Source organism: Solea solea, chromosome 4 (assembly GCF_958295425.1).
Source record: "Solea solea chromosome 4, fSolSol10.1, whole genome shotgun sequence".
In the NCBI taxonomy this organism is placed as follows: Eukaryota; Metazoa; Chordata; class Actinopteri; order Pleuronectiformes; family Soleidae; genus Solea; species Solea solea.
In genome coordinates, this window is record NC_081137.1 from 9,862,426 (window position 1) to 9,873,681 (window position 11,256).

General features: G+C 42.6%; 1 protein-coding gene across 1 annotated transcript; it reads right to left on the bottom strand.

The window, feature by feature from the left end:
* Positions 1–3,147: 3,147 nt before the first annotated feature.
* LOC131457923 (transgelin-like) lies at positions 3,148–7,358 on the bottom strand. The gene is made up of 5 exons (XM_058626457.1): positions 7,180–7,358; positions 4,156–4,342; positions 3,880–4,051; positions 3,612–3,708; positions 3,148–3,489 (listed from the first exon to the last, which is right to left on the bottom strand). The coding sequence occupies exons 2-5, from the start codon at positions 4,333–4,335 to the stop codon at positions 3,339–3,341; spliced, it is 600 nt and encodes a 199-aa protein (XP_058482440.1). The 5' UTR covers positions 4,336–4,342; positions 7,180–7,358; the 3' UTR covers positions 3,148–3,338.
* Between the last annotated feature and the right edge of the window lie 3,898 nt (positions 7,359–11,256).

Genomic DNA, 11,256 nt, shown 5'->3' on the forward strand with positions numbered 1-11,256 from the left:
GGATCCTGACGACTGGGCATCCCAGGATCTCCATACATTTGCCCAAGCTCGCACTCCAGTGTCACTGTTTCAGTGACAGAGACAACATGGGAAGCAGCAGTTACGAGTTTTAAGCCAGCACCGATTGGCGTACAGACCAGGCGCTACGGGTTGCCTTCGACAGTGGGAGGGACCATTGCAGTCCCACTGGTCAGCTACCGCCTGCTTCAAGCTGGGTAGCCCCCAGCCAGTAAGGTACTGACCCGCCGACGTCTGCCTGCTTCATTGGGTGATTGGAGCTTAGGGACAATCCCGACAAGCAGACTGTAAAACCCTGCACCAGACAAAGACAGAAAGAAGAAATTACCCATCTTGCGTCTAGCAAGTTGGAATGTCAGAACAGTGTGTCCCGGCCTTTCCGAAGATCTTCAGCAGATTGACGACGCCAGGAAAACAGCTATCATAAATCGTGAACTTGAGAGAAACCTATCTCTGGATACCGGGCTAAATAAGCGGATCGGCAAGGGCCACATGGTGGTGTAGTGGTTAGCACTCTCTCCTTGCAGCGAGACGACCCGGGTTCGAGCCCCGGTTGGAACAAGGGCTTTTCTGCATGGAGTTAGCATGTTCTCCGCATGGGTTCTCTCCGGGTTCTCCGGCTTCCTCCCACAGTCCAAAAGCATGCAAATTGGACACTCTAAATTGACCATAGGCGTGAGTGTGAGAGTGAATGGTTGTTTTTCTCTATCTGTGTGTGGCCCTGCGATGGACTGGCGAACTGTCCAGGGTGTACCCCGCCTATCGCCCGATGTAGCTGAGATTGGCACAGCACCCCCCGCGACCCTCTGGCGGAGGATAAAGCGGTAGATGATGACTGACCTAACAGCGAGTTTGCCAGTGGTTCCAGGCCAACAGGAAGGCCTGTCCTTCATTTCAAAGACATCTGTAAAAGAGGCTGTAGCAGACCGCAACGGCTGGAGGATAACTGTCAAGGCAGGCATTCACACAAGTGAGAGGAGGAGAGAGGATCAGTGGGAAGCGAGGAGGGAGCACAGATGACAGAGGGAAACATTAACCCCTCTGAAGCCAAGAGAGGGATATACATGTAAAAACTGCAGCAAAATCTGCCTCTCAAAAATCAGAATGCACAGTCACAGCAGTCACTGCAACCAACCTACCAACCCAAACTGACCCATGGTGTGGTACCATCGTCTCCCGAGACAGACAGTTGCCAACAGCAAGGGACGTAGGCTGTGGTGTGGGACAGTAATGTAGTGTTGGTGTTTAATTATTAATCACTTTTAATCATTTCACATTCATATTCTAGTTCATTTTGAAATAAATTGTCTAAAAACAGATTTGTCAAGCAAAGCGGACTGGCGTCGTCTCTCTAGCAACGACCGCTGAGGATTGTGGATAGTATAGTGACTTCAGCTATCCCAAACGGAGGAAAAACTCTTTCTTTCTCAAAATCAAAAACAAGAAAAATGATGCCCATACAATTAACTCGTCACTTTTGTGTAATTAACAAGGACAAACTGGTGTTTTTGTGTTGAGAAGTGTCGCAGATATCATTGTAAAATCCCTGTTAACATAAAAACTGACAGTAAAGTGAATACTTCCGGGTGTCAGGTCTTCCATTAGCCAATGAGACAGATGCTCATAGCGTATGTTATGTACCGTGGTCGGGTTATTACTGAAGTGAATGGGTGGCAGGGGCACCCGCTCTGAGCTTCAAATATCGCTGCAGATGGGATTACATTGGAATGAGTTGAAAGCCCCCTGCATCGGGTTTGTATGCGAAAGGAGACCATTTTAGTCAGTAACACCAAAGGCCCCTGACCAAGCATCGGCCTTTGACACGCTGGGTGTGAGACTGTGTTGTCGAAACAGGCATGGACTGGACATTGAGCTAGCTAGTCCAATGAAAGCTCCCAGTCCTGTGTGTGTATGTGTGTGTGTGTGTGTGTGTGTGTGTGTGCGTTTATAGCCTTTGTTTACAAATAATGCTATGAGTAGACTTGGTGTTCAACTTACAGTGTTATTTTAACTTGCCATAAAGTAATAGTTTGCAGGTGTTACAGATTACAGTTATTATTATTATCATGTAATATTAATGAAACATTGCTTTGCCGAAATGGATGATAGTCATTGGTAGGTAACCAGTGGGCTGCAGCGATTATTCGATTGTTAAACAATGACTAAATTAATCGTCAACTTTGTTGATAATCCATTAAAGGGTTTTAGAGTTCTCAACAATTTTTTTTGAATCATGATTTCCAGGTTTGTTGAACACTGATCGACATTTTTTAACATTTTATGGACAAAAGAATACTCGATTAATCTAGAAAATAATCAACAGATGAATCGATTCCGAAAATAAACAGTATACTCATTCATTAAACAATGAAAAGACATATCTAGCAGTGTTTCTTTGACAACCACTTTCACTTCAAGATGGGAATAATTGTGGCACTGTAGCCATCTCTCCCAAGATTAACGTTTCTGTGAGTAGTGAAAGAGCATATCATTTTTTTAACATGGTTACTCTCTTCCATGTAGGCTACTGTGCTTTATTTAAATTTTTTACACAACACAATGCCGCAATTGGCCAAAATGCCAGGGCCATTTTTTGGTCCTAGTCCAGCCCTAGCTCGAACCCGGGTCTTCTTGTTGCAAAGGCAAGAGCCCTAACCACTACACCAACCGTGTGGCCCCAAAGTCCACATTTTATTTATTTATTTGTTTTACCGTCGAGGTAACTTGATAAGTGTGTCAGCAGGAAAAGACATAACATATCCCGTGGGCCAAATACAATTGCATGGCAGACCTTGAGTTTGACACTTGCGATACACGGCATTAGCAATTAATAACTGATTGTCTTCATGTACTGATTGTCTTCATTGAATTGAGATGACATTTTATTATACTCAGTGGTGATGATATCTCATAAGGTGTGTTACTTGTGTGTCTGTGGGTGTGTTCATGCTGTTCAGCAAACAGGAGGCTTCTTTTTACAGTTAAATCAAACTTTATTATTTTTTATGCAGCTGCTACTTTCAGTTGATTCCAGCACTAAAATAATGAACAGAGGTGTGAGAGACAATCTAATACACCAAATCATGGCTTTATAGCTGTGTTGTTCTGCAGATATGAGTGAAATTACTCATTACTAAAAAATTTTCAGATGAACAACTATGACAGTTGAACAAATTGCAAAGACAGTTCTTAATATACCAATAGAGAGAGAGAGATAAAAAAAGTGACCAAATGTTTTATTATATAGAAATAATAAACTTTAACTAGCTTATTTCGCTTAAGCTAGTTATAAGTCTATGACAATTGAGTTGATTTTTATTTCAGGGGTTGTTCATAATCTGCCTGGATTGACCATAGCCTGTCATTCCAGCTTGAGATGCTCCTTTATTTGGGCCCATTTGCAGGCCAATGACATGTTTGCCTTGGCTCAGCTGTTCCTCTGAGAAATCCCTCCTGTTCTCTTGTGCCGTCCTGCACACAGAGAAACACACAACCCTCATCAAAAAAAAATGTCATTCATCAGTGCTGAAAATGAGAACTCCTTTGTTTTATTGAACTGGTTCATACATGAAAAGGGACATGCTGATACTCACACAAGGAACACATTGGGATCTCCTTTGTAATTCACATTATTCAGACTCTTCCTCCCCAGAGTCAACAGAGTCCTCTGGACAGTAGCCATGTCTGTGCCTGAACACACGCACAGTCTCAAATGAATAGATGGATCAAATACACGGACGAGTCTGTGACTTTCCAACCACTGAGTACAGCTTCATTTCCTCATATATGCTGCAATAAATCTGCAAGTCACTTAAATGTCTCTGTTGCAACAAAATACATGGGTTCTGTTCCTGCTCTTACCTTCATAAAGGTCCACAGTCTGGAACATATCAGTTTTAGTGACTCCATAGCTTTCCACAGCTTGGAGGAACAAGGAGATTTGCTCCATCTGTTTAAAAGGCGTAGTGGAGCTCTTGATAACTCTGATGGGCTTGTTGGCTCCAGACAGGCTGTTGATGAGTTCACACAGCACCTAGATGCACAAACAAAGAGCATATCCTTCCAAACTCAGTTTAAAGCACACTAATCTAAATTACAATCCTGTTAAGAGATATTTATGTTCAGGCAAACACTTACACATCCGTCCTTGAGCCACTTTCGGAAGCCGACCATGCCGGGCTCAGGCCGCTCCACACCAGAGCCACACTGACAAATGATCCATTCCACCAGCCTTTCCTCCAGTTCTTGGTCGTATTCCTCATCAATCTTATTCTGAACCTCACGGCTCCTACCAAAGTTTTGACCTCTGTTTGACATGTCAATCCTGTTGGCAGGGAATCAAAGTTATGTTGTAAAAGACATGTATGATTGGATTGTGTCATCTGTTAAAAATGTACGAAAATCAGTTTCTCATATGTATCATAACTTATGTGCTCTGCCCCTCAAGGCCAGAATAGCACACACACACACACACAATCTGGTTTCCATGGTTTCACAAGACATTATTTTGGCTTACATTCGTTTCATGGAGACTTGCTCTTACCTTAAACTACTGGCCTAACCTTAAAATGTAATAATTAATGTTATCAGGACTTGATTTTTGTCCACATAAGCAAGACACATCCCCATATTGTGGCTTTGCAAACAGATTTATTACACAAAATGAGTAATACCTGGAACAATCAGACATTCTTGTACAGCCTTGTTACTAAGGACAATATGCATTCCTTAGCCCCTTACCCTAACCACAATCATCCCAACTAAAAGCCTAATCCTATCCCTGAACCTAACCCTAACTTAAACCTCAAAACGATCTTTAAAGTTGTGAGGACCAAAAATATGTCCTTAAAAAGACACACAGGTTTGGCAGTCTTTCACAATATGTGTTGATATTGTGACAAATCAAGCTGTGGAGAATTGTCTTCCTGTCCATGACATTGTTTCAGAGCCAGTTTGCGACAATAACAAGGGTGAAGTATATATCCAAACATGAACTCTTGAACAATATCTTTCTCAATCCCTCTGTGGTGTCCCAGCATGCCCAAACAACATTCAGCTGCTGCTTGAGCCCTCACACTGGCCTGCACTTTGACTTTTGTACTACACTCATAAGCATGTGTCCAAATGATGGCATAGCAATATCGATCAGTCAGCTGCAGGACTGATTTACTGTGAGCCTGTTAGTAAATAGCTGGGTGAACTGTTCAAGCATATTTCTTATTTCTGGACTGTGGGGGAAACCAGAGAACCCAGAGAAAACCCATGTGCACATGTGGAGAACATGCAAGGCCCTTAATTGAACTGATTGAACAAACTCCACACAGAAAGGCCGTCGGTCGAACCAGGATCTCAACCACTGACCTGCTCGCTGTGAGGCAACAGCACTAGCCACTTGTTCTACTTGTTCTCCTGTTTTAGAGATAAGATGCCAAAATACAAATGCAAATTGATAACCTGCTTTTCCAGAAACACCTGCTCCTCTGCCCCTTAAGGAACATGACACCTTGCTCCTTCACTATGATTTTTGGCTGTTTGACATCCACATAGAAAGGCCCTCATTTGAACTGAACTGTGGAACTCCTTGCTGTAACAAAATGTTACTATAAATTACGTGAAAAGCAGAGGTTATATGGAAAAAAGGTTATTTGGTTAATTTATTACAGAGACCTGTTTTAGGTCAATGTACTTCCTGTTCACTCCGGCACCAGGACAAACAATACAAAAGTAGTCAGTAGCCCTCACTTTTGTGTTTATTTCTCTTTAATGTCTCCTTATTCTTGACAGTAACACATTATTTTCATTATTTATTTAGTTTCTGCCGGCAAGAACGAACTCCATGAAGACAGCTCCGCTTCGATAGAAATTCGCTTCAAAACAAACAACAAGCTTAAGTTCTGTCTCGCCCAGATGCGCACACGGCTTACAGTCACAAACACAAGACAACACACTCACCATGGCAGAAGCACCGGGCCCGAGTGGCGAGTCTGCCGTGGCGTTGGCGTCAGTGGCACCACTAACTTTGCTCGAAAAACCAAACTCCAAAAGTCACATTTGGAACTATTTTGGCTTTAAACAAGGCACAGACGGTAAAGCAATAGATGATGGCCGTCCACTGTGCAGGCGCGGCCACCAAGCTATAGGATTTATATGTCGAATACCAGGTTAGTATTGGCTAATATTAGGCTATATGCTCCGTGTACAGGCTGAGGAATGAAGAGTTAAAGGATGTCAAAGTATAAAGCACATATAAAATGTATACAAATATAGTTTTCACAGGAAATCAGTTCCTGTTCATTGTATTTTGTTCCCTATGGTTTATTATGTTGGAGAAGAAGCATTATTGTCAAATTGATTTTTTTAAGACAGTGGATTTGTTATCCTAAGTTGATTATTTATATTAGTTAAACATAAATTAATGTGCAAAGGAAACCGAATGATTATATATATACATACATATATATGTGTATATATATATATATATATATATATATATATATATAAATATATATATACACATTGTTTATTATGCAACAACCTTATAAGTAATTAATAAGTATTTATAACTTGTACAAGTACATTACAGTTCATAAACATAATAATAACAATAATAATAATAATTAAAAAAAGGCCACAGAACCGTGATGCATTGTCTGGTATAGTATCGTGGTTACTCATTTTGGTATCGTGACAACTCTAGTTAGTTCACTGCTCCACTGTAATCACTAGAGTTAACAAGAACCGACACCATGTTAAAAGCCACCTCACAGTCCAAAGCACTCATTTATGCATAAAACTTTATGTTTGTCCATAAATGTGACAGCACATAAGGGAGACACATGTTTCACTGCAGTGTCTTGAACTGGCAGTTTGATGTTCTGAGTTCATATTCAAGTAGAAAAATGACATCTGATTAACTCAAGAATCCATGGGTCAGTTGTGGGTCATGGAAGTAAACTTAAACTAAGATGTCAGCCTGAGTCTTTGCATGATCAAATATGAACAAGGGAGAAGGAGACAGACATAGAGGGTGTGGTGTCTAATGTATTATACAGTATTTCCTGTGTAGTTCTAAGTTGGGCAGAAGTTCCACAAAACCAAAATAACCCCAACCTGAAATGAGAAGAGTGAGATTAATGATTGAGGTCATGAGATAAGACTTACTTTGTGTTGTTGTCTCAGGTGAGCAGAGGTGGGTTAGCGTTTGTGTCTGTGTTCCCGCTCTTCTGGACAGGAGTGAATGCAGTAAATACCCGTGTCTGAAATATATGACTTCACCACATTCAACAGAGGAAGTAAGAGGAAAACGCCTTCATGGCCTCTTATTTCAATCTGTGTCCCGTCCACTTTTCTCACATCTCACTCTCACTCTTCTCTCTCTCTGTCTCACTTGCTCTCTCTTTCTTTCTCTTTCCCCACTCAAATTATAATTTCATTTTTAGGAGATAGACAGGAAGGAAAAAGAGAGCATATGACTGGAGAGTTTGCTGTGGTCAGTGAAAAGAATACTGCACACTTTCCCTCTGTTGCTCCAGGCAGGATTAGGAGCAAATACAGTGACAACAAAAAAAGAAGAATTTGGCACCAGTGACAAGCTTAATTTGGGCCGAGGACTGTCCCGTGTCTTTACGGACAGCCGTTTGGATCCAACAGTGAAAAATGTAAATTCTTGCAATTTTTCAGCTGGTCTTAAAATTTTGATCAGGTTGTTATAGTGGGGCAGATAAATGAAACAATCGTTCAAATAGTGATACAAGCACCAAACTTGGTACAAATACTCCATAGACATTGCTCTTTTAGACATTATTTCTGAACTGTGGGGGGAAACCAGAGAACCCAGGGAAAACCCATGTGCACAATGGGAGAACATGCAAACTCCACACAGAAAGGCCGTCGGTCGAACCAGGATCTCAACCACTGACCTGCTCGCTGTGAGGCAACAGCACTAGCCACTTGTTCTACTTGTTCTCCTGTTTTAGAGATAAGATGCCAAAATACAAATGCAAATTGATAACCTGCTTTTCCAGAAACACCTGCTCCTCTGCCCCTTAAGGAACATGACACCTTGCTCCTTCACTATGATGTAACCAATTGCTCCTGGTTATGGCCTGGACTCTGAAATTCTGAAAAACCTCTTAAAGTGTCAATTTTTTTGGCTGTTTGACATCCACATAGAAAGGCCCTCAATTGAACTGAACTGTGGAACTCCTTGCTGTAACAAAATGTTACTATAAATTATGTGAAAAACAGAGGTTATATGGAAAAAAGGTTATTTGGTTAATTTATTACAGAGACCTGTTTTAGGTCAATGTACTTCCTGTTCACTCTGGCACCAGGACAAACAAGACAAAAGTAGTCAGTAGCCCTCACTTTTGTTTTCATTTCTCTTAAATGTATCCTTATTCTTGACAGTAACACATTATTTTCAAATACAACAGTTTACTTTGTTCCGTTTCTGAACTGCAGTAGTTGCCTGCTCATACTCACGTATAATTTATGGGATGTATTTGTACAGTGACATGTCTCACAGTTAATGACAAATGGTCTCACAGTTCAGCTGACATTGATCATCAGCTGCAGTACAAATCACACAGTTATCATATATTCTTTAATCTTTATTGTTCAAACAAGAGTAAATTGAGATGAAAAAGTATTGCATTAAAGTACAACTTACATTTTCTTTTTTAAATTAATTAAATAAAATAAAATAATTCTTAATTCATCCCACAACAGCAAAATGTGCACTGTTACAGCAGTAAAGTAACAGTCAAGATAATAAATAATAATAATAAGCATGCATTTTTACTTTACTTTTTACAAAGTGGTGCTTATTACTTAACCTTCTCTGTCTGTTTTCCTTTTGATTAGCTTCTGTGTGTGTCACAGTGTTTTCACACTGATTGTAACTGAGTCCATATCCATTTTAAGATATTTCACAACTTCTTCGCTGCTGCAACATGGCTGTATGAAACAACATCATCTTGGAGCTGCCTTTTGATTTACTACAAAATGGTACACCATCTCAGCTTAAAAGAAGATTAACAATGACAAAAAGGTAGTTCGGAAGCCTTTGTGGGACAAATATAAGACACAATTCACGTGGTTATTTCTAAGAAAGTCCATGTTCCTCTTTGGCCTGCACAGTTCCAGCTGCTGCTGAGGCACACTGTTAGTTCACTGCTCCACTGTAATCACTAGAGTTAACAAGAACAGACACTTCCAGAGAGTGGCGATTTTGGTCTCTCTTTGGTATTTGCTTCAAATCAGCCAATGAGAAGCACTCTGGGTCCTTGAACGTCTGGCCCCACTGCCGAAACGGAAGCATGTGCAGTACACACACATGCACGCGCAGCAGTTCAGCAGTACCCAAAACTGCAGGCGCTGGGAGGATATCTCAGCCGGGCCCCACCGACCGGAAACAGAGGACGCGCAGCATCAGAATCAGCTTTATTGGCCAAGTATGTGAACACATACAGGGAATTTGACTCCGGTTTTTTCGAACACACGCTGTACATTAAACGTAAAAATCAACATAACTTAACATACATTCAACAAAAGTGAATAAATAAGGTGTCCAGAGGTCCGGTCTATTTTTAAATATATATATTTATGTATATAAACGATAAGGCGCGAATAGTGAATAAATAAATAAACAGGTCAAGTGTTCAGTAGTGTGACGGCCTGGGGGAAAAAACTGTTCTTGTGTCTAGCAGTTTTGGTGTACAGTGTTCTGTTACGCCTGCCAGAGGGAAGAAGATCAAACAGGTTGTTTCCGCATGTGACGGATCTGCAGAGATACTACCTGCCCGTTTCTTGACTCTGGATGTGTTCAAGTCCTGGATGGTGGGCAGTTTAACACCAATGATTCTCTCTGCAGTCCTGATGGTGCGATTCAATCTGTTTCTGTCCTGTTTGGTGGCTGATCCAAACCAATGGAGTTGATGGAGGTGCAGAGAACAGACTGGACTATTGCTGTGTAGAACTGGATCACCAGCCTCTGCTGGGCCTTTTTGACTATGGAGTCAATGTTTGGTGCCCACTTTAGGTCATGGGAGATGGTGGATCCTAGAAACCTGAAGGTTTCCACAGCAGACACAGTGTTATTGAGGATGGTGAGGGGGGGGGGGGGGCAGAGCAGGGGAGTTACTCCTGAAGTCCACTGTCATCTCCACAGTTTTGAGCGTGTTCAGCTCCAGGTTGTTCTGACCACACCAGAGGACCAGTTGTTCCACCTCCCGTCTGTATGCAGACTCGTCGCCGTCTCGGGTGAGGCCGATGACCGTTGTGTCGTCTGCAAACTTCAGGTGTTTGACAGATGGGTCACTCGAGGTGCAGTCGTTAGTGTAAAGGGAGAAGAGCAGTGGGGAGAGCACACATCCCTGGGGGGCGCCAGTGCTGATTGTCCGGGTGCTGGAAGTAATTTTCCCCAGTCTCACCTGCTGGCTCCTGTCTGTGAGGAAGTTTGTAATCCACTGACAGGTGGGGGCTGAGATGGAGAGCTGGGTGAGTTTGGAGTGCAGGATGTCCGGGATGATGGTGTTGAACGCCGAGGTGAAGTCCACAAACAGGATCCTAGCATATGTCCCTGGGGAGTCGAGGTGATGCAGGATGTAATGCAGACCCATATTGATTGCATCATCCACTGACCTGTTTGCCCGATATGCAAACTGCAGGGGGTCCAGCAGGGGGCCTGTGATGTCCTTTAGGTGGCACAACACCAGTCTCTCAAAGGCCTTCATGACCACAGACGTCAGGGCCACGGGCCTGTAGTCATTTAGACCTGAGATTGCTGGTTTCTTGGGGACTGGGATTATTGTAGAGTGTTTGAAGCAGGAGGGGACCTCACACAGCTCCAGTGATCTGTTGAATATCTGGGTAAAGATGGGGACCAGCTGATCGGCACAGACCTTCAGACAGGAGGGTGACACGCCATCTGGGCCTGGAGCTTTCCTGGACTTCTGTTTCCTGAAGAGCTGACACACATCTTCTTCACAGATCCTGACTGATGTTGGGGGGTCAGGAGGGAGGGGTGATGGTGGTGCAGGGGGAGATGAGGGTTGTTCGATGTTGGATCGGGCGATGGGTGTGAATGTTGGCTTCACAAACCTGCAGTAGAAGACATTCAGGTCGTCAGCCAGTACACGGTTCGCTGCTATGTGGGGGGATGGTCTCCTGTAGTTGGTGAGCTCTTGTAGACCTCTCCACACTGACGCAGGCTTGTTAGCTGAAAAACTGTTTTTC

What these genes read in the sequence shown, in the direction of transcription:
- LOC131457923 (XM_058626457.1), bottom strand. Translation starts at nt 4,335, where the DNA reads ATGTCAAACAGAGGTCAAAACTTTGGTAGGAGCCGTGAGGTTCAGAAT. An exon ending in AGTGGCTCAAGGACGGATGT is followed by an intron (nt 4,052 to 4,155) that starts GTAAGTGTTTGC and finishes TTGTGCATCTAG; the next exon opens with GTGCTGTGTGAACTCATCAA. An exon ending in GACTGTGGACCTTTATGAAG is followed by an intron (nt 3,709 to 3,879) that starts GTAAGAGCAGGA and finishes GCGTGTGTTCAG; the next exon opens with GCACAGACATGGCTACTGTC.